At 48.7% G+C, this 23798-nt stretch overlaps 1 protein-coding gene across 1 annotated transcript; it reads right to left on the bottom strand.

Annotated features, from left to right (window-relative positions):
- Window positions 1-1750: 1750 nt before the first annotated feature.
- Window positions 1751-23265, bottom strand: mcm5 (minichromosome maintenance complex component 5). The gene is made up of 16 exons (XM_060849721.1): window positions 22891-23265; window positions 21685-21811; window positions 20604-20732; window positions 17096-17268; window positions 16462-16617; window positions 14782-14948; window positions 13462-13633; window positions 10771-10882; window positions 9448-9591; window positions 8491-8556; window positions 7321-7497; window positions 6007-6119; window positions 5271-5399; window positions 5008-5150; window positions 4556-4683; window positions 1751-2144 (listed from the first exon to the last, which is right to left on the bottom strand). The coding sequence occupies exons 1-16, from the start codon at window positions 23055-23057 to the stop codon at window positions 2043-2045; spliced, it is 2205 nt and encodes a 734-aa protein (XP_060705704.1). The 5' UTR covers window positions 23058-23265; the 3' UTR covers window positions 1751-2042.
- Window positions 23266-23798: the final 533 nt, after the last annotated feature.

Here is a 23798-nt window from a genome sequence, read left to right as displayed (position 1 = left end):
TCAACCCGTCCTGCCAACCAAGCTTCCAAAACTGAATTAGTCCCATTCGCCTGCGTTTGGCCCATATCCGTCTAAATCTTTCCATATATCTGCCCAAATGTCTTTTAAATATTGTCATTGTACTCACATCTAGCATTTTCTCTGGCAATTTGTTCCATCAATGCAGCACCCTCTATATGGAAAACATGCCCCTCAGAATCCTTTTGAAATTTTTCTCCTCTCAACTTCAACCTGTGCCCTCTAGTTTTGGACTCCCAAATCTCTAGAGAAGAGATCTTGGCTATTCCCTTGACCTACACCTCCATATAAACCTCTACAAGGTCACCCCTCAGTTTCCTAGACTCTAGCCTACGCAGCCACTGCTTATGACTCAAAACCTCCAGCCTCAGTAACAGCCTTGTCAATCTTTTCTGCACCCGTTCCAATTTAATAACATCCTTCCTATAGCAGGGCGGCCAGAATTATACACAGTACACCAACATCTTGTACAGCCACGACGTCTTCCCAACTCCTGTACTCAGTGCTGTGACTGATGAAGGCAAGTGTCCCAAACGCCACCCTGTCAACCTGTGATGCCACTTTCAAAGAGCTATGGACTTGCACTCCTAGGCCTGTTTGACAATACTCCCCAGGGCCCTGCCCTTATCTGTACAAATCCTGCCCTGATTTCTTAACAAAATGCAATATCTTACATTTATAAACTCCATCTGCCACTCTTTGGCCAACTTCAAGACCTCGTTGTACACTTAGATAATATTCACTGTCCACTATACCATCAATTTGGGTGTCATGCCTCCTATTTTCCATTCAAATAGTTTATATATAAATGAAAAGTAGCAGATCAGCACCAATCCTTGTGGCACACTGCTGGTCACATGCCTCCAATCCAAAAGACAACCCTTGACCACCACCCTGTCTCCTACTGTCAAGCTGATTTTTTTTATCCAATTCATGGGCCGCATGGTGGCTCAGTGGTTAGCACTGCTGCCTCACAGTACCAGGGACCCAGGTTTGATTCCCACCTCAGGCGATTGTATGTGGAGTTTGCACATTTTCCCCTTGTCTGCATGGGTTTCCTCCGGGTGTTTCCTCCCACAATCCAACCATGTACAGGTCAGGTGAATTGGTCAAGCTAAATTGCCTGTACTGTTATGTGCATTAGTCAGGGGTAAATATAGGATAGGGGAATGGATCTGAGTGGGTTACTCTTTGGAGGGTCAGTGTGGACTCGTTGGGCCGAAGGGCTTGTTTCCATACTGTAGGGAATCTAATCTCTACCTCTCCCTGGATCCCATGTGATCTAATCTCGTTAACCAGTCAGCTTTGCGGAACCTTGTCAAAGGCCGTACTGAAGTCTATGTAAAGAATATCTACTGGGGGCATCTGCCATCATCTATCTTCTTGGTCAGTTCTTCAATAAACTCAATCAGGTTTATGAACAGTTACCCACGCACAAAGCCATGTTGACTATCCCTAATCATGCCTTTCCAAATACAGGTAAATCCTGTCTCTCTGAATCCCTTCCAGCAACTTATCCACCACCACTGTCAGGCTTACCTTGCTTCTTTTTCCTCACTACTGCTTAGGATCCCAACCACCAATCAGAACAGTGTAAAGCCTCCAGAATAACAGTAGCAAAACTCCCCACCAGGATATTCAAGGAGGGCCAACAAAGGACATATTCCTGAAGACAGGCACTGTCCGAATAAGAGTCACAATGAATACAAACACACAGGTTAGAAACAGAAACTGTTCTGGCAAGCAACTTTATTGAAGAATTAAAAGAGTTGTCAGATAGAGTGTCACAAATTCCTTATCCAGTGATTAATAACAGGACAAAAGCTATGGCTGTCCGAAGGCCATTCGTCCAGCCTGTCCCCACCTTCAGCCTCCCAGTTACCAATAACTGCCACGTCACCTTGGTACCCTGGTTCTGGACCCAGGGCAGGGACAGCAGGCACACAGGCAGAAAGGGGTGGATCACACAGACAGTGCAAGGTGGCTGCAGAGGCCCCAGCCTCACCCCCTCACCACAGTCACCATTACTTGATGCGGTAAAGGACCTTGCGTTGCATTCGATGCTGAATCTCACCTCGTCGCATCATCAGCTGCAGCACCTTGTAGATGGCATGTTCCGGATACTTCTGCAAGAGAACAGAGCACGAGGAGAGGGACACTCATTACTAACAGTATGAGTAGCAATTCAGCTCATCGTGTTTAAACCACTCCAGTCCCAACAGCCCACCTGTTCCCCAAAGCCCCCAGTCAATCATAAATTAACCCCCACTGCCCTGTTCTCACTTTCCCCATTGGAATACTTCTCCCATGTCTACAACAATCTCTGCTCCCACAGCTAGGAATCCTGCAAGTTTTTGTTTAATCTTTCAAGTCTGAGTGAAGTTTAACTCACGTCTCGCCAGCGATTAACTACATGCAAATTTCTTTACCTTACCAAACTTTAACTCTTACTAACTGAATGCCTCAGTTCAATCTCACTTTTCTTAATTCCCCTACAAAACAACCCAAGCAGCTGCAGGCTATCCCCATCAGAAAAAGGAATACCCTTGTCTATGTCATTTAAATCTGTCAGAATCTTGTACCTCGACATTCTCCAGCTGAATCTTGAAGCCAAAACCCATCCAGTTCATTCATGGTTTAAGAAAATCTGCCATTTTTAGCTTGTCTGGCCTACATGCGACAGCAACGTGACCTCATTCTCAACTGCCTTCTGAAACTGTAGAACCATTCTGACAGAACTCCTCTGCCCCCTCTCAGGAACACTGACCAGAACTGGACACAATTCTTTGGCTCTGGCTAGGTAATTGCTAGTGAGAGGCCTCAGGGTGATTTGAATTCAGACAGGGAATGGGAGCAGCTGGTAAGTTTGGCTCCCAAAGCTCTCCAGCATTGCTGTGCGTTTCATTTCTCTTCGGCCGGGTTCTGATGGAGACCAACTGACTTTTCTCTCCCTTCAGTCTTTAATCGGGGTGTGCAGCACCCCTGGCTGGACCAGCATTTGTTGCCAATCTCTAACTCTCCCTGAACGGAGTCTTGCAAGGCCATTTCAGAGGGCTGGTAGAGAGTCATACAAACACAACTAATCAGGAGCAAGCCATTTGGCCCATCATTTGATAAGATCATAGCTAATCATGGTCATGATGACAGGAGATCTTTGACATGTATTAACTAAAACACTTTGCCTTCAAAATATTTAATTGCCCAGGCTTCACTACTCTCAGGGAGAAATGAAGTGGAGGTGCCAGTGTGGGACTGGAGAGAACCAAATTAAAACTCATACAACACCAGGTTATAGTCCAACGGGTTTATTTGGAAGCACTAGCTTTCGAAGCGATGCTCCTTCACTGGGTGGTTGTCTTCACCTGATGAAGAAGCAGCGCTCCGAAAGCTAGTGCTTCCAAATAAACGTGTGGGACTATAACCTGGTGTTGTGTGGTTTCTATCTCGGGGTGAGGAGAATTCCAAAGACTCTCGACCTTCCAACAAATTATCATCACCTCCAAGTTTTAAAGGACACCCCTTCTAGTTAAACTCTCTCTCCCCCAGTTCTGGTCTCTGCCACTCGGGGGTGGGGGTAGGAGGGGGAGGGGGGAGAGAGTTCTGGTCTCTGCCACTCGGGGTGGGGATATTGCCTCAGCATTCACCCAGTCAATTCTTCAGGACCTTATGGCATTCAATAAGATGACAACTCATTCTTCTAAACTCTAGAGATTATAGGTCCAACCCTGTGTACACTGTCCTAGTGAGATAACCCCATCACCCCAGGAATCAGTGTGTGAATATTTTGTAAGCTACCTTAATAAAATTCAAGTGACCCTGCCTCTACTGAAAAAAAATGCAACAACACAGGGGAAAAAACAACTCCTCACCCCCATGGTGAAGGCTTTTGAAAACTGGTTTGGAGTCTGGGATCACCTGTGGGTCAAATCAGGTGAGGGGCGGCAGATTTCCTCCCCAAAAAGGGGCCTGAGTGAACCAGAGGATAAAATGATGTTCGTTGTCATGGTCACCGTGACTGAAAAGAGCTTCATGTTCCAAAAAAAAACACAAAGAATTACAGATGCTGGAAATCTGAAAGAAAAACAGCTGGATAAACTCAGCAGGTCTGGCAGAATCCCTGAGGAGAGAAAGCAGAGTCAAAGGTTTGAGTCTGGTTCCGAAGAAAGGTCACTAGACCTGAAATGTTTACTCTGCTTTCTCTCCATAGATGCTACCAGACCTGCAGAGTTTTTCCAGCTTTTCCTGTTTTTGTTTCAGCTTCATATTCCAGGTGGATTGATGAATTCAGGGTGGGATTTAAACCACAGCACTACTGCTCGCACTGGTGTCTTATTACCTGACTGCCACAAGGTGATGGGGCTTTTAATGTTTTTATTACCTCAACTTCTGGCATTTGATTTCATCAAGACCAGCCTGGGGCTGAGTTCCAGCCACAAGTCAACTGCCCCTCTCTGTTCAGCACCAGGACCAGCAAATGTGGCGTTGGGGCATTCGGTCCATTGCTGTCAGTGCCAGTCCCGGCAAGTGAGCCACCCACCTGTTTGAGGAAGTCCTGGACGATGCTGTGTTCAGAAACCTGGGAGCCAATGGCAAAGCGACGCTTCAGTTGTTTCTCAACACGAGCCAACATCTCCTGGTCCTCCGCTGTGGTGAAGCCCTCAGCTCCTGGGGGTGGGGTGAAGAAAGGCAGAGCATGGGCTCAGAGGACCCAGAGAGGAGACCTCCCTCCATCGCATCCCAGTAAGAATCCTCTCGCCTCAGTGCACCAAGAACCATCCCCTCCCCTGCCTGCAGGCCCTCCCAAACACTCAGCCAGCTCCTGACCCCGCAATGGTAACACTGCGTTATGTCGGTGAATGGCACTACTTCAGAAGATCCAGGGGGGTTTTGGCCACTGCAGACCCCTTCGCAAAACCTCGCTCTGGCACAACGAAACACAAAGCCAGCAGACGTCATCCTCTCGACGAACTGCTCCCCCGCCTCACTCACCAGCCAGACTTCCCGACAATGCCGCGTCCAGGGTGGAGACCTGGAACAGCCGCAGGGCTTCCTCAACGTCACGCTCCGTGGCAAACGGCTGCAGCTTCATCTTTGCCAGTGACTCGGAGATCCGGATGATGGCCTCCAGCTGCCTGCAGGGTGGGGGAGAAGAGATAGAGTCAGTGGATACAGGAGGGGGTGGCAACGAAGGTGTTGGGGGGAAGGGGGTTGTTGGCACTGCGGTAACCGAGGGCTGAGCAATTGACACCGACCTGACAGTGATGGGGATGCTGCTGCTCCGATCACTCTCTCGCTCGTGTTCCCGTGCCCCACTCCGCATTAGGATGTACCGGTTTTTCAGCTTCTCTGCAGCCTCTGCCGACAGCCTGGGCCCACACTTCCTGCAGGAGATAACCCCGAGACGGGGAGGTTATAAATACAGAAACACCCTTACCAAAACCCTTGAAGCACCCCACCCCAAAATAAAACAAAGAACCGTGGATGCTGGATATCTGAAACATGCAAATAAAAATAATCAGAACAGCCTCTGTTTAGAAGTTGTTACGAGAGGTTACAGGACTCGAAACGTTAACTATATTTTCTGTCCACAGTCTTTGCCAGGCCTGACGAGTTTCTCCAGCACTTTTTTCTGTGTTCCAACAAATCCCAGTCCCAACTACTCACCCAGCAGAGCCAACAGCTTATACTGAAAGGCATGCAGCCTCATCTAACCCTCCCCCAGCACACAAAAACAAGGTGGTTACTCAAATGCACAATGCAACAAAGTTTGTCTCCCTTCACACTGGCTTACCCATGACTCCAGGCTAAAATAATTCAATCCTCAACTAACTGCCAAGGGTGGGACTCAAATCTCCAGGTCTTGACCAACTCCCAGCCAGGAGCGGAGGCATAAAACGAGTTCTATCCTCTCCTTTGCACCGCACGCATCCCCATCCCAATAAACTCAATGATCGCAAAAGCAGTCTGGCTGTCCCCCCCCTCACTCACGTGCGGCAGTACGAGATATAACGCTTCAGCTTGCTGAGCTCGATCTCTCCCTCGACTGTCTGGGTCTGGGTCAGGGCACTCAAATGCACATTCATGACGTGTTTGGCCAGAATCTGTGGCAGAGAGGAGAAACAAAAAACAAACAAAAAATGAGTTTCTTGACAAACCAAAGGAACCAAACACGAGGTCATCGGCTGGCGCACAATTCACCCTGGGTACCACTGGAATTTATCCGAACTATTCACAGGACATGGTTGTTGTCATCTCTAGTTGCCCTTGAACCAAGTGGCTCTCTCAGCCATTTCAGAATAAAACTAAGAATCAACCATATTACTGCAGGTCTGAACCCTTGTCTAGGTTACATCAGGTAAGGATAGCAGTTTCCTTCCCTAAGAGGCATTAAAAACCCATCTGGCCCATTGCAGTAATTGTTGCTCGTCATCATGTTCACCTTTACTAAGACTAGCTTCAATTTTACATTCTAATCCACCTCAACAGGAGGTTCCACGTAAAGAACAAAGAAAGTTTACTGCCGAGGAACAAGCCCATTAGTCCTCCAAGCCTGAGCCAATCCAAATGTACTGTCTAAACCGATCAGTCAATTCCTAAGCATCTGTATCCCTCTGCTCCCCACCTACTCATCTGTCCAGACGCAACTTAAATGAATCTACCGTGCCTGCCTCTAATACCTCTGCTGGCAACGCGTTCCAAACGCCTACCACCCTCTGTGTGAAGTACTTGCCACGTGTATCCCCCTTAAACTTTCCACCGCTCACCTTTGAAAACATGACCTCTTGTTATTGAATCCTTCTCCCTGGGAAAATACTGGTCTCTATTCACCCTGTCAGTACCCTTCATTACTTCATAAATCTCAATCAGGTCCCCCCTCAGTCTCCTTTTTTCTAATGAAAATAAACCTAACCTACTCAACCTCTCTTTATACTAGGCAACACCCTTGTAAACCTTCTCTGCAACCTCTCCAAAGTGTCCACATCCCTTTTTGTAATGTGGCGACCAGAACTGTACACAGTATTCTTAATGCGGCCGAACCAACATCCTGTAAAAGATCAAAGTTCACCATCTGCCATGATGGGACTTGAACCTATGACCCCTGAATGTTAGCCTGGAAGTTTTTTGTACTACCAGTGCAGTGACATTACCACTACACTGCCACTGGAGAGTTTAAATAATCACAACTAGCATCCTACCTACTTGCAAACTGAATTCTCATCAATTTACCCCACAGTCTCTCCTCATATTCCCAAACTAAAGCCTCAGTGTCATGACCAGCATCACTGCTGACCCTAGCCTCACCATGTCTCTCTCCTCATTGTGCTCGTCCTTCACGATGAAGATCATGTCGAATCGAGACAAGATGGTTGGCATGAAGTCAATGTTTTCCTCTCCTTTCGTATCGTCCCAGCGACCAAAAACAGAGTTTGCTGCAGCCAAAACCGAGCAGCGTGAGTTCAGAGTGGTCGTGATCCCAGCCTGTGGAACAGTTAGGATTCCCATCAATCCTCCAAGTCTCCAATATTCCTGCAACACACAGCTCTGCAAAACATCCTTGCCACCCACTCTAACAGTGGCAACCCTCCTCAACTGACCGACTTAGTCCCCAGCAACAACACCCACCCTAATGTCCCAGGCCCGACACCTCAGGCGGGTGGTAAATGGGATCCAAGGAAATGTGTTTGTTGAGAGAGGTCCGGTTGGAATGCTATGCTTCTAGGAATTCTCGTGCATGTCTCTGTTTGGCTTGTCCTAGGATGGATGTGTTGTCCTTCCTCACCCATATGTAAGAATACTAGTGAGAGTGGGTCATGTCTTTTTGTGGCTAGTTGATGTTCATGTATCCTGGCGTCTGGTTTTCTGCCTGTTTGTTCAATATAGTGTTTGTTACAGTTCTTGCATGGCATGTTGTAAATGACATTAGTTTTGTTTGTTGTCTGTATAGGTCTTACAAGTTCATTAGCTGCTGTGTTAGTGTCTTGGTGGGTTTGTGAGCTACCAGGATGCCAAGAGGTCGGAGTAGTCTGGCAATCATTTCCAAGGTGTCTTTGATGTAGAGCAGAGTGGCTAGGGTTTCTGGACATGTTTTATCTGCTTGTAAGCAAATCTAGGCCTCCAGATCAGCAAAGTTCATTCAAATCCACAAGGAAACACGGTCCCCAGTAATAGTTCCAGCTGTCAGCCCATGCCTTCATACAAATCCATCATCTCAGCCTTTCAACTGTGACCTCCAACCTCCCTTCACAGAATGGTCCCAGTGCCAGAGGTGGCCATTCAGCCTGTCAGGATAGTCCCACGACACAGAACATTGAGCTGGTCTCTCCATTCTTCCCTGCTCCCTGGAAAATCCCACCTTCCTACCCTAAATGAAGACTCTCGTTTGACAAAGCACACAACAAAACTTCCTCCTAGCGTTCTGACCTCAGAGTCACAGTCCCAAGCATGGCCCCCCACCTGGGGCTGGCCTCTCACCTTGGCAATGGAGATGGTCTGCTGCTCCATGGCTTCATGGATTGCCACTCGGTCGTCCTCACGCATCTGAGACAGAGCAGACTGGAGTCAGCAAAGTTCAAGGCGCCAGGCCATTCTACCCCTATCCCTGCTATTTCTTTTAGGATCGCATGGGACATGAATGTCACTGGCTGGGCCAGCAGTTGTTGTCCACCCCTCACTGCTCTTGAATGCAATGGCTTGCTAGGCCATTTCAAGGGGGCGGCGAAAGACACTCAGTCAACCACGCTGCCGTCAGTCTGGAGTCGCCTATAGGTCTGACCAGGACGAGGACGGCAGATTTCCCTGCCTAAAAGGACATGAGTGAACCCGATAGATGTTTACTACACGGTCACTATGGGGACAGTTTTCCAATTCCAGATTTTATCAAATTCAAATTTTAAGAACATGACCCAGGGGTGCTAGATTACTAGCCCAGTGACGTAGCCACTGCACTGCTGCCTCCACTAGCTCGCTGGAGTCAATTTCAAAGATTCACGAGTCTTTAAGTGGAGACTGCTCACCTCACCTCCACCCTACAGTGAACCCATCATTCAAAGAACACAACCCCTATTTTCAAATTTCTCAACTGGGGCAAAACATTCAACTCACTGACACAAAGAGTTAGAGTAGTTGGACCAAATGATCATTGAGCAGTTTTGTATTGCACTAAAACATTAATAAACACACCTTTCTCGTCATGGGAGATCACCCACCTTATCAGACTTGCAGGGTCAATGCAGCACAGAACTATCAGAGTTCCCTCCTCAAAATAATTGACACACTGAGGTAATTTAATGTTCAAATTTTGACAAAATGACATTCAATGCAACCCACTCGCTGACCCATATAAGGAATCTTGCTTTGGATCAGACAGCACAAGCTGGTCCGGTCTACATTGACTAGTTCCAGAGAGCCTTTGAGCACACTCCCTCGTACCTTGTCAAACTCGTCGATGCAGACAACGCCCCCATCAGCCAGAACCATGGCGCCCCCCTCCATGATGAAGTTTCGAGAGGATGGATCCCGCATGACTGAAGCAGTGAGTCCGGCCGCACTACTTCCCTTCCCAGACGTGTACACCTACACAACACAAAAACAGTTCACACCTATCAGCAGAGGAGTCACCGTGGCATGCAGACAGTCTCCCTCCTGCTTCCAGTGGAGCCAGCAAATTGAACAGCACCAGCCCCTCAGCACTCCCAGGGACACAGGGAAAAGCGACCTTTATTGCTGACCTCAGGGCCATGTGGGGAGGGTCGGACTGGAGTCACACGTAGGCTGGAACAGACGACTGCCAGTCCTGAGGGATTCTGGGTTTCCCTGACCCACCCAACAGTTTTACCGCTCATTTTATCTGGAGCTGGCTCATAAATCAATAAGCTAATTCAACCCGTGACCTTGAGATCCCAGCTCCAACACCACATCTGAGGCTGACACCAGGAGCTGAAAATGTGTTGCTGGAAAAGCGCAGGTCAGGCAGCATCTGAGGAGCAGGAGAGTCGACATTTCGGGCATGAGTCCTTCTTCAGGAATCAGGAGCTTCGGCTGACACCAGGAGCCAAGGCCTGTAATACTAGGCCTCAGTGCAGGATTAAAGAAGCTGGGACTGTTTGCCCTGGACCGGCAAATGCAGGGAGGAGATTTGATAGAGGCCTTTAAAATCATAACGGGTCATAATTGAGTAAAGGAGAATGTGCTCCCCCTCATGAAGAATTTAGGAACTAGAGCAATGCCAATCTAAAGCAATTGGATTGGTAATAGCAGCAAAATAGTGTCATTGGAAGAAATAAAATAATGGAGGTGGGGAATGGTGGAGATAGATTGCATTCAAATGGTGTTTTAGATTATTATTTGTAAAGGAACAACGCATTCGGTTAGAGGGAAAAAACAGAATTGGGTGGCTCAGTGGTTAGCACTGCTGCCTCACCAGGGACCCAGGTTCAATTCCAGCCTTGGGTGACTGTGTGGAGTTTGCACATTCTCCCAGTGTCTGCGTGGGTTTCCTCCAGGTGCTCCGGTTCCCTCCCACAGTCCAAAGATGTGCGGGTTAGTTGAATTGGTCATGCTATTTTGCCCATAGTCAGGGGTGTATATGGGGAATGGGTGGGTTACCCTCCGGAGGGTGTGGACTTGTTGGGCTGAAGGGCCTGTTTCCATACTGTAGGAAATCTAATCTAATGGCACTGAGAACTACACAGAGAAGCAGAGCAGGTGAATTATTCAGGTCTCCTCACAACCTTCGCAGGTAGCCATGCTTACCCCGATGGGTGAACACCTCTCCACAAACTTCAGCAGCTGAGACTTGGCCGTCCCTGGGTCCCCAAGCATCAGCAAATTAATGTCACCTCGCCGCGTCAGACCGTCCGGCAGACTAGAGGGGGAGAAGCAAAGGCCAGTTAGACCACCCAGTCAATCACTGGTATGTTGTACCTTGATCCCCTCCCCTATCAGCATATCCAGATGTAGTTAAGTAACTAGAAATCTATTCACTTCACTTTTGAACATCTGAATTGTTATAGGAGGCTACTTGGCCTATCATGTGTGTACCAGCTCTTCAAAAGAACATTATTTAATGTCAAACTCCTGCTTTCTCCATGTACCAACAACTTCCATCCAAACAATTATCCAGTACTCCTCAATTGAACCTGCCTCCACTACGTTCCCAGGCAATGCATTTTGCATGCACACACATCAAATATATTCAATAAATGAACTTTCATGGCGGTGCGGCAGAGGATAACAAAAACTGGCCACGCCATGTGAACATGGTCCTCCTCTCAATTCTAAATGGGTTTTCTCCGATTTCTGTGACTGTGACCCATTTTGAGGCAAATCCCAGTCTGCGGAACTAAGGTAAGAGCAAGCACACACACACTGAAAAGTACACACACTCTCAGCAACCTTACAGCACACACCAGCACTGTTTGATTCCTGAACAAAATCAGATACCAAGGTGTCGGGACAGACCACCAAAACCTTGGTTGAAAGCAGATTTTGAGGCATGTTTTAGGAAGTGGGTACAAAGTGAAGAGATTTTCAGGGTATGATTTAGAAACTAGGTGCAGGAGTAGGCCATTCGAGCCTGCACCGTCATTCAATATGATCACGGCTGACCATGCAATCTCAGTATCTCATTCCCACTCTCCCCATATCCCTTTAGCCACAAGGACTATGCCCATCTCCCTCTTGAATATATCTAATCAAGTGGCCCCACCAGCTCCCTACAGGAGAGACTTCTACAGATTCTGAGTGAGGAACTTCTTCCTCATCTCAGTCCTAACTCGCTTACCCTTTATTCTTAGAATGTGACCGCTAGCTCTGGACTTTCCAAACATCCGGAACATTCTTCCCACATCTAGCTGGTTTAGTCCCATCAGGAGTTTCTATAAGATTTCCCCCTCTTTCTTCCAAACTCCAGTGAGTACAGGGTGTTCTCCTATGAAGCTGTATTTGCAATCCAGCAAAACCTTGCTTCACAGAAAATCACTTAATGGAAACAAAGGGGCTTTTGGGAAAAGTGGGATAAGGGGCTGACCAGCAAAAAACAAAATCACTCATGATTGCTCAACAATCACCCAAAATCTTAACGCCAAGTATAGCACAGCCTGAATGAAGGTTGAAATTATATTTATTAACAAAAGTATTCAAAGTTAGTGAGAAGATTTGTAGCTCGGGTGCTCGTTGTTGTGGTTCTGTTCGTCGAGCTGGGAATTTGCGTTGCAGACGTTTTGTCCCCTGTCTAGGTGACATCCTCAGTGCTTGGGAGCCTCCTGTGAAGCCCTTCTGTGATGTTTCCTCCCGGAGCTGTTTGTATGTGGCGCTTAGGCAGTTGGCACAGGATTCCCATTTCCTGGCTTATCTTAGCGCCTCTCGCCCGTAGGTGTTCAAAGTTAGTGAGAAGATTTGTAGCTCGGGTGCTCGTTGTTGTGGTTCTGTTCGTTGAGCTGGGAATTTGCGCTGCAGACGTTTTGTCCCCTGTCTAGGTGACATCCTCAGTGCTTGGGAGCCTCCTGTGAAGCACTTCCATGATGTTTCTGAAATGCCGGAGGAAACATCACGGAAGTGCTTCACAGGAGGGTGCCAAGCACTGAGGATGTCACCTAGACAGGGGATGAAACGTCTGCAACACAAATTCCCAGCTCGGCGAACAGAACCACAACAATTAACAAAGTAAATTTAACACAGTGCATTAATAAGAGTAAGAAAACTTCTCACTGTACAGTACCTCTCTCAGAATGCTGCTGCTGGCAGCTGACACTGAGCACGTGCAGAGACTTCGGTGGATGCACAGAGTGGCACATGAGCCACCATCTGTACAGTGTTGCACATGTACAGATGGTGGCTCATGTGCAAAACAGCATAGATTTCACCATGGACATCAGCGCATGCAGCGCGCAAACCGATACCTGCTGGAATCGCACTATTTCCAACAGAGGTAAGCGTTCTCCAAAATACCGTTCCCCAATTCTTCAGTGACGTTACAGCCAAATTGCGCGGCCCAAACGCACTTTATACAGAACTACCTGTACATACCCAGTTGATCCGGTCTTTCCCCATGTGTCAGTCCTGCCATCCCAGCAAGTCTGGTGAAGCCTCACAGGACTCCCCCAATACCAAGCATGTCTGTCCTCAGACTAGGAGACCAAAACTACACACAATACCCTCACCAAGGTGTATATAACTGCAGCAAGACATCCTTACCCCATACCCAAATCCTCTCGCTCTAAGGGCAGCACGCTATTAGTTTTCCTCACTGCCTGCTGAACCTACATGCCGGCCTTCAGCGACTGCTCCACCATGATTATGCTGCACCTCACCTGGCAGCTGAAAACACAGCCATAATGAGACACAGAGGAGAAGATTACATTGATGCAGGGTCAGACCAAGATTGCAAGTTGATGGATTAAACCCTTTAACAGAACCACCCCTTTCCACATCACAAACACTCACCGCTTCCTGGAGCCCCCGAACAGCAGGCATGCAATGGCCTTCTTGATGTCAGAGCTGCCGTAGATGGAGGGAGCAATGCTTTTGGCAACGGTCTCGTAGATGTTGGGCATGGCAGCTAGCTGGCGGAACTCCTCCTCGTCCTGTGGGGCTGTGGTACCAGACAGACTGTGTCCTAAGGATAATGATACTATTGTGAGATCAAGGACACCAGTTCCAGAGAGATGACTCCCCATCAGAGATCAGGTCAGCTCACTGCCGGCTCTCAGTCCCAGAATTTATTCACCAATTAAAATTAAACAAAACCCTCCCCGATTAGATCGGGCTACATGGGTCTCTCCCACGGAAAATAGGAAGATCCCACACCAGACCTCAAGACCCATGAGCCCTCTGAAGAGCAACCCACCCAGACCCATTCCCCTACATTTACCCCTGACTAATGCACCTAACACTAGGGGCAATTTAGCATGGCCAATTCACCTGACCTGCACATGGGAGGAAACCAGAGCACCCGGAGGAAACCCACGCAGACACGGGAAGAATGTGCAAACTCCACACAGACAGTTGCCCGAGGGGGGAATTGAACCCGGGTCCCTGGCGCTGAGAGGTAGCAGTGCTAACCACTGAGCCACCGTGCCACTTGGAGAAAACCCAAGCACAGTCGAGGGGCAAACCAGATTAAGGTACACATGATCTATTGAAACAGAACATGAAGAGCATCTTGGAAACAGGTTTAAGCTACATGAATAAATCAAATTGTGATTCATGCAAAAAAAAGGACAAAACTTTCCAATAACCTCATGATATCCCTCGGCCGTTTCCAGCCGACATACTTTTGAAACAGTCACTGCCTGCAGAGGATGTGTGGCAGCTAATGTGCACAGTCATCTCCCAAAAACAGTAACAGGGTAATATCCAGATGATAGGTCACTGAGATGTTCCCTGAGGGATCAATATTGACCAGGACACTAGGAATAACACTCCAATCCCCTGCTCATCTCTGTGAACTGGTGGCTGAGAGATTGCAGCTCCGACAGTGTAGCACTCCCTCAGTACCACAGAGGTCCTGGTTCAGACCCTGGAATAGGGTCCAGTGAATTCAGAGTTGAAGGGAGAGGGATCATAGTCATCAAAGTATGGTCAGAATCAGTGGGACAATTCACTGGCTCTTCATTGCCCTGTGCCATCTGAGGACCTGAATGTTAAGGCAGCCCAGTCAACAATTTCACATAGGGGAGGTAATGGAGGGATGTGTGTCTGGGTGTGCGTGTGTCCGAGTCTGAGTGTAAGAGTGTCTGTGTCAGGGTGAGAAGCAGGACATACCTGTACCCTCAGTGTCGACCTGGATTCCAACCACTCGGATATAGGATCCGCGGATCCCCACTCCAACCCGGTCACGGCCTTTGTTGCGGCCTGCACCCGCTTTCTTGATGGAGTAGATCCCCATGATAGTGACACGGTTGCCAGGGACGACTTTATCACACAGATACCTGCAGTGAAGACACAGAGTGAGAGACAAAGTGTGTGTGTGTGTGTGTGAGAGAGAGAGAGAGAGAGAGAGAGAGAGAGAGAGAGAGAGAGAGATGGCGTCTGTGAGACAGAAGGTCAGTCACCAGTAGGAGGTGAGGGTGGGAGATTAAAGGCCAATTCCATCTACCAACACCACATCACCAGCCAAGCATGGAGGTACAGAGGGGCACAAACCCCAAAACTCAGTTGCAAAATAGTGCCCCATCTTCTGAACTCAGCCACAAGCCTCCAGTGAATCACCTGCATTGGTCCTTAAATATGATGACCAAAACTCTACACCATAGTCAAGATGTGCTCTCACCAATGCCCTGTGAACTGAGCATAAAATTCATAAGTTTGCATTCAACTCCACTTATAAGGACAGCAAATTCATTAGCCTCATTGATCACTTCATGTACCTACATAATAACTTCTAGTGACAAAACATGTAGATTTTTGCAGTGATTCTGTTTATGCAATACTCTGCTTTTTAGATCCTCCTACCAAAGTGAACTGCATTTTCGACATTATACACTTTCTGCCAGATTTTTTTGCCCACTCACTCAACCTATCTAGATCGGCCTGTAACCACATGTGGTCTTCACAATGTATTTTCCTCCTTCCTTGGTGCTGTCTGCAAAGTTAGGCCCTGACACCCCCAGATCAGTGGGTGTGAATTGTAAAAAGCTGAGGCCGCAATTCAGATCCGTGCAAGATTCCACTTGTCATAACTGTCCAATCAGATAAAGACCAATGTGAGAATACTGTTTGCTGCCAATCCATCACCCATCCATCCCAATCTGTTACCCCCTAAACAATGAGCCCTTACTTTTCACAATGGCCTTCTGCTTGGCACCTTGCCTTCTGTAAATCCAGATACTGTACACCTACAGACTCTCCGTTACCCACAACATATTACTCCTACATAGAGAAACCCCATGAATTGATGCAGCAGGTCCCACATTGGTAACTGCACCCACCTCCTCCCGACCAGGATCCTGACAAGAACCGGACAATTACTCACTGGGGGCGGAAATAGATTAATAGAACCTGTGCTCTGCAGAGAGAAGACTTCAGCCCATCGAATCTGCACTGACAGGATGCTGGTTCCTCCACCCGCACCCCGTAACCCTGGATTTACCCTGGCTAGTCCACCTAGCCTGCACATCCCTGGACATATGAGCAAATTTAACATGGCCACTCCACCTAACCTACACATCATTGGACTGTAGCAGGAAACCGGAGCACCCAGAGGAAACCCGCGCAGTCACAGTGAGAGGCTGCAAATTCCAAACAGATGGGCACCTGAGAGTGGAATCTAACCCAGGTCCCTGGTGCTGTGAGGCAGCAGAGCTAACCACTGAGCCACTGTACTGCCCTATTCACTGCTGCTGCCCAGGAAGGCACAGTCAGAGTTAACTGCCTGGTGTGGCCTGACTGCATCCCCATCACCCAGTGTACCCCGACCTCCGTCACCCCACCCCACCCCAGTACCTGTCACAGTAAAGCTGCATGTGTCGGGGCATCTCTCCATGAGGGACGGCGTCAGGAGCTTCTTGCAGCTTCAGGGTTTGGAAATCCACACATTTGCACTTGTCAGGAATGATGAAGTATGGGTCCACGGGGCACTTTGGGCGCCCGGCCTGTTCCCTGCAACACACACACAACGCCTCCGTCATCCTCAGTGCAAGCAGCAACAGCCATCCCAGGCCTTGAACTTGAAGGCAGACCGACCAACGAATCTCTACCCACCCCTGTCCCCCCACCAACATAAAAAAAATTACCCAGAAAATAAAACTTTTCAACCTGAAACCTTTAATAAATTAGGGTAGGAACAAACTAAGGGAGGGCCCCACAAATCTCCACAGTGTAAGCTAGGGAGCCCGTTCCAGATGTGTAGCTAACGAGGATATTGAAAAACCAGAGGAACGAGCAGCACAATTCAGGAACAGATGGGAGTTCAATGATGGACATTGTTTCTCACTCATTGGCTTTACCAGGCACCAATGCAAATAAGGTCAGGCCGTGGGCAGCGAATCTTCGACACGGGAGTGAAGGTGTCAGGGAGCAGGGGCATAGCCTCAGCAACCCACCATCCAGACTCGATAATGCCACGCCTCACACTCACGTGTTGCACTTGCGCGGCAGGGTGTAGCCTTCCAGCCCGGGGCGGACCGCGATGTTGCTCATGACGTTGCGACAGCCACGACATTCAATGGCAATTCTGGTGGCCTTGGCCCGCACTGAGCTGGCAGAGATCACAATGCCGGGAATCTTCACCAACCGAGACATCTGGTCCGACTGACGGGGGAAAGGGAGTATTAAAACAGTGCCAGGCAAAACCTCACACCTCATTAAAAAAAACAATCTATAAAACACAGACAGCAATTTGCCTGGATGGTATTTAAAAACATTCGCCTTTAGACATTACACAGAATGTGGAATTTTTACATAGTGGTGGTGATCCAGAACCAGGGAACACAGTCTTAGATAACGGGCAGACTGTTTACTCCTAATTCTTATCTTCAAGGTTCCCCAGAGCATTGGTCTGGGCCTCTGGATTACGAAGGACGCGACCATAGCCCAGACACAAAAGGTTGGTGGGATGGTGAAATGTGGAAGAAGCTGCAGAGATGCTTCCGTGTGACTTGGACAAGTTGAATGAGTGGGCAATTGCATGGCAAATGAACTATAATGTTGATTAAGGGTAGATTATCCACTTTGGTAGCACAAACAGGAAGGCAGATTATCTAAATTGCGATAGATTGGGAAAGTACAAGACATGGGAGTTACTTGTCTCCCAGCCATTGTAAGGAGATAGCCAGTGAAGGTTGCAGAAAGTATACAGGTATTGGACTTCATAGTGAGAGGATTTGAGTACAGGCCTCACTGCAATAGTATAGGGTCTTGGTAGCTGCACACCTGCAGTACTATGTGCAGTTTTAATCTCCTTATTTGAGGAAGGATGTCAGGCTATGGAGGGAGCACAACAACGGTGTACTTGACCGTTTCCTGCGCTGGCAAGACTATGTCCAAGAGACTGAATTAAACATATCGGAGTTTCGGAGAAGGGTGGTGGGTATAGTCTTGGGTTTTGAAGTTGTATCTTCAAATGAATTGTTCAGGGTTAATTGGAATGAAAATGTAAAAGAACATGAAAAGCAAGTCTAATACAAAAACAGCCTGCTTTTCATGGAAGGTGAGCACATGCCACTGACCGCATCTGAGTACTGCCCTGTTGTGTAACTCAGAATTGGAATTAGACTTTATTGTTATGAGTATAAGAATAGGAAAGGTCTGGAGGGATATGGGCCGGGTGCTGGCAGGTGGGACTAGATTGGGTTGGGATATCTGGTTAGCATGGACGGTTTGGACCGAAGGGTCTGTTTCCATGCTGTATATGACTCCAAAAACATACAAGAGTACAGTGAGAAGTGTACATATCGTCATTCTCTGGCACCATCTTGGTTATACAGTGGATGACAAAACTGCAAAAACAAAGGGGCAAGCTGGATTTGTTTTTCAGCCCGTTGTGAAGTTTGGAAAATTACTACAGCAATTATTAAAGGGAGATTAAACGCACAATCTCAGATTCAGAATACCATTAGTATCAGGGACTTTGCCCCACTTATTAGACTTTTTAAACCATTGGGCAGGGGTTCACAACGTTGGTGCCATGGAATCTGAGACAGAGCTTCGAGTGTCACTATCACCAGAGTCCCCGACAGATAGAAGCCAGTGTCAGACTCATGTATTTGTGTATACTCACTTGTTAGTTTGCCTATTTCTCTAATAGATAATAAGTAGATTAGACTAGTAAATTGGCTTGATATTAAAGTGCGTGCATCATTATTTTTGCCAGCATTTAGCCCATATCCTTCTAGACCTTTCCTATCCATGTACCCATCTTAGTATCTTTTAAACATTGAAATTGTACCAACTTTACCACTTGCTCTGGCAGCTCATCCCATACACCCACCACCCTCTGTGGTCCCTTTTAAATCTTTCCCCTCTCCTTACAAATATGCCCCCAAGTCTCAAAATCCCCCTTACTCGTGAAATCCCCCACCGTAGGAGAAAGACCTCTGCCATTCATCTGATCTATACCCCTCATGATTTTATAAACTTCGATAAGGTCGCCCCTCAATGTTCTATGCTACAGTGAAAAAAAGTCCCTGCCTATCTTCACAACTCAAACCCTCCAATCTCAACAACATCCTGATTAATTTCTTCTCAACCCTGCCCAACTTAATAATACCCTTCCTCTCCCAGAGAGACCAGTATTCCAGAAGGGGTGTCACCCATGTACTGTACAATCTCAATGTAATGTCCTAACTCCTTTACTCAAAGATCTGAGCAATGAAGACAAGGACGCTAAATGCCTTAACCACCGTGTATATGTGACACAAATTTCAAAAGAACTATGCATCTGAACCCCTATGTCTCTGTTTTACAACACTACCCAAGGCCCGACTTTTAATTGAGTATGTCCTGCCCTTATTTGTTTTACCAGAAACTTCTCCCTTCACTGGCTTCTCTCCAAGCAGAACAGACCCAACCTCTCCAATCAATCGTCACAACCGAAGTTTCTTGTTCCTGGAACCATTTTTGTTAACCACTTTCGCATTCTCTTCATTCCAAAACACTAACATTCTTTGGTCTCATATGTTTCAATAAGATCACTTCTCATTCTCCTACACTCCCGTGAGGATAGGCCAAATGTGTTCAACCTCTCAGATGCCAACCCCTTTATTCCAGGAATCAGCTGAGTGAACCGTCCCTGAGTTGCCTCCAATGCAAGTCCATACCTTCTCAAGGAGCGGTGTCCAAAATTGTGCAGTTGTTTTAGTTAAAAGCTGTGGATCTCACCAACGCTCCTGTCCATTTGTAACAAAATGTTCTCCATTTTCTATTCCACCAATCTTCTAAAAATCACCAACATAGTTTGGCTTGCTCATCACTTACTAATCTAATCTTCAGAATGCACACAACAGGATAAAGTATGAAGCAAATGGCACAGTGGTTAGCACTGTTGCCTCACAGCGCCAGAGACCCGGGTTCAATTCCCGCCTCAGGCGACTGACTGTGTGGAGTTTGCACATTCTCCCCAAAACTGCGTGGGTTTCCTCCCATAGTCCAAAAATGTGCAGGTTAGGTAAATTGGCCATGCTAAATTGCCCGTAGTGTCAGGTGAAGAGGTAAATGTAGGGGAACGGGTCTGGGTAGGTTGCGCTTCGGCGGGTCGGTGTGAACTTATTGGGCTGAAGGGCCTGTTTCCACACTGTAAGTAATCTAATCTACATAAAAACTGCAGATGCTGGAAATCAAAAACTAAAACAGAAACTGCTGGAAAAACTCAGCAGTTCTTCAGCATTTGTGGGAGAGAAAGCAGAGTTAATATTCCAAGTCCAGCGGTGCTTCTTCAGAACTGGTTATAGCTAGGAAAAGGTTGGTATATTTGAACAAGAAAAATGAAAATCCTGATGGAGGGGAGCAGAACTTCCACAAGGGGGGCATACACGAAGAGGATATGGCAATGAAATGCTTCATGAAGAGAGTGAGAGCTTAATAAATCTTTCCCTGATATCCCAACTGGCAGGGGCACATCTCACCAGAAACCCCTCCCCGGTTGTTACCTTCAGGCTGCGGATATTAGCAGAGTTGGCACTGGACCGCAGCATGACCTGGATCTCCTGAAGCGTCTCCTCACCAGCTGGGCGTGGACGTGTCACTTCATCTGCCACCTCTCGCGCTGCCTCCTCCAACTGCAGGGAACGGGAAGCGAAGGGAGAGAGAGAGAGAGAGAGAGAGAGAGAGAGACACACACACACACCGATATAACTACAGTCACTGACACACTGCACAGTCCCCACCCCGCGACGAGGACCCTAGAGTGGGCTGATACCACACATCTTTGTGGGCGGCACGGTGGCTCAGTGGTTAGCACTGCTGCATCACAGCGCCAGAGACCCGGGTTCAATTCCCGACTCAGGCGACTGACTGTGTGGAGTTTGCACATTCTCCCTGTGTCTGCGTGGGTTTCCTCCGGGTGCTCCGGTTTCCTCCCACAGTCCAAAGATGTGCGGGTCAGGTGAATTGGCCGTGCTAAATTGCCCGTAGTGTTAGGTAAGGGGCAAATGTAGGGGTATGGGTGGGTTTCGCTTCGGCGGGTCGGTGTGGACTTGTTGGGCCGAAGGGCCTGTTTCCACACTGTAAGTAATCTAATCTAATCTTTCTCAGCTGGGAATGTGGCATTGGTGTTAATTAATCAACCCAAGTTTGCCCTCCTCAGAGAACATTTAAATCATCACCTTCCACCCTAGTAATAGAACCAGGTGGCAAGAAGAATACGACTGGCAATCTGCAAGGAAACTGACTCAGGTCAAGCCCTATGGGAACCAGGAACAACCTACTACAAATAATCTCACCAAGCACCTCATTCACCATGAGCAGCCCTGGACAACTCCAGACTATTTGACTGCTTGGGTATCACAAATGCATGTGGCATTTACTAACTTTACAGAAAGGGTGCATTCCAGAGTATTGGAAATGCCAGGGCAATGGTACACCAGCTCTGCTATTCCTGTGTCACATTTCAAGCCTGAGATTCCTCCCAACCATGGTCAGCGGTCACACTGAATGGAGAATGGTCCATGCAGGGAAGGAAATGCTCCCTCCTGATATCTTAGGCAAAGGGGAATGCCTTTGGGTTTTTACCAGCGGCAGGTGTTCAGACGGTTGCTTGAGAAGGTAGTCAGCCAAATCCTCATCAAAGCTGCTCAGATCCTCGAGGGACACCTCGATCCAGTATTGCCCCAGGTTGTAGTGACGTTTCAGTTCATCCCTGTGCATCAGTCAAAATCCAGAGGAATTAAATGCCAGAGCAGCAAAGAGCAGGTTAGCTTCCCTGCACCTTCCATCCCCCCATTCCTATCAATCCTCTCCCTACTGGCCTCATTACCCCATCCCTCCTCCAATTCAATATCCACCCAGTTCCCCAACACCCACCCATTCCCCTAACACCCTCTTCTCACTCCTCCTTTCCCTCAATTCCCCCCAACACCCATTTCGCTGAACACCTACCCCACCTCCTTCAGACCTCCCTCCTCCTTGCCCCCCCCCCCCCCCCACTCCCTTCCCACCATGCCGGGATTCCCCCACCCTGCTGACTTCATGCCCAGCTCCTTCTCCTGACACCCCTAACCCTTCCTTGAAGCCCTCACCCCCCTGACATCCCCAAACGCCCTCCGCCTCGCTCCAGCTCATCTCCCCACCGGATGCCCTCACCCCCATCGATCCTCCAACACACCGCGACTCCCCCCCCCTCACTCCCCAGTCCTGCCTCATGCCCCCGATCTGCCCACATTCCCCTCACCCCCCCGATTTATCCCTCGATCACCCCCACCCACCACCTCGCTCACCCTCACCCCCTCCCCCAGATTAACCCCTCGCTCACCCTCACCCCCCCATTAACCCCTCGCTCACCCCCACAGATTAACCCCTCGCTCACCCTCAACCCCCCGATTAACCCCTCGCTCACCCTCACCTCCCAGATTAACCCCTCGCTCACCCTCTCCCCCCCGATTAACCCCTCGCTCACCCTCACCTCCCAGATTAACCCCTCGCTCACCCTCTCCCCCCCGATTAACCCCCGCTCACCCTCACCCCCCAGATTAACCCCCGCTCACCTTCACCCCCCCAGATTAACCCCTCACCCCTCCCAGATTAACCCCCGCTCACCTTCACCCCCCCAGATTAACCCCTCACCCCTCCCAGATTAACCCCCGCTCACCTTCACCCCCCCAGATTAACCCCTCACCCCTCCCAGATTAACCCCCGCTCACCCTCAGCCCCCCCCAGATTACCCCCTCGCTCACCCCCACCCCCCCAGATTAACCCCTCACCCCCCCCCCGGGGACGGACCTGTATTTGAAGGTGAAGCCGGTGCGGTCGCTGCCCTCCCGGTATTGCCGGAGGAAATCCCGCAGCCGCTTCTGGAGCTGAGTCCGACGGAGCTGCCCCGCGTCCCCCGGGGGGTCAGGCCCGAAACTGTCGCTGAAAAACACCCCGGGGTCATCGAAACCCGACATACCGGGGCCTGGGGGGGGGACCGGGGGGAGAGTGGGCCCGGGGGGTGAGAGTGCGGGGGTGGAGCCGGAGCCGCGGTCTCTCGGGGATTCTCCTCTTCACTTTCTCTCCCTCTGTTTATTTTCTATATCTTCTCCCTTTCCTGTATTTCTTTCCCTCTATTTATTTCTCTCTCTCTCTCTCGCGCCGCCGCGTTGTCCCCAGTTTCGCGCCAATTCGCCCCAGGCCCCGCCCCCTTCCCCTCATTGACTACTCCTCTCCCAGGCCCCGCCCCGAATTCATTCTGGCGCCAAAATCTGACCAATCGGCGAAAAGAACGTTTCCGGGTGGTCACTCGGCCCCTTATGCCCCTGCTACCCCTTTGGTAAAAGGCACTAACCCAACCATCGCTTCCCTCCTGAAAGCAACAAAACCCTGGCAGTGATGGGTCCCTCTTGGGATGTGAATTCCCTGGAAGTATCTCACTGCAGGATATGATGTTCAGATTGGTTTCTGATCTGTGTCCACAAGCCACCAGCATGATCCCCAAACATTTCCTGTGTTTCCTTCATTATTTCCACTATGTTTAACTTCTACTTGAGCATTATCCCGAGGGCTGAATGGAAATCATCAATTAATCTCCTGGTCACCAGAGAGAGTGAAATGCATGAAACGCACAGAGCTATGTCCAAAATCCAAAGATGTGCAGGTTAGGTGAATGGTGTCGAAAAACATGGAGCTGGAAAAGTACAGCAGGTCAGGCA

The sequence above is a fragment of the Hemiscyllium ocellatum genome, chromosome 33 (genome assembly GCF_020745735.1).
Source record: "Hemiscyllium ocellatum isolate sHemOce1 chromosome 33, sHemOce1.pat.X.cur, whole genome shotgun sequence".
NCBI lineage: Eukaryota > Metazoa > Chordata > Chondrichthyes > Orectolobiformes > Hemiscylliidae > Hemiscyllium > Hemiscyllium ocellatum.
The sequence above is the reverse complement of the archived record's forward strand: the minus strand, read 5'-3'. Positions and strand labels throughout refer to the sequence as shown.

Bases quoted from the DNA above. Each gene is read 5' to 3' on its own strand.
- mcm5 (XM_060849721.1), bottom strand. From the start codon at position 23,057: ATGTCGGGTTTCGATGACCCCGGGGTGTTTTTCAGCGACAGTTTCGGG. The intron at 17,269-20,603 runs GTAACAACCGGG...TTCCCCCGTCAG, and splicing joins CTAATATCCGCAGCCTGAAG to TCGGACCAGATGTCTCGGTT. The intron at 10,883-13,461 runs GTGAGTGTTTGT...CTCCCCCTCTAG, and splicing joins TTCGGGGGCTCCAGGAAGCG to TCTGCCGGACGGTCTGACGC.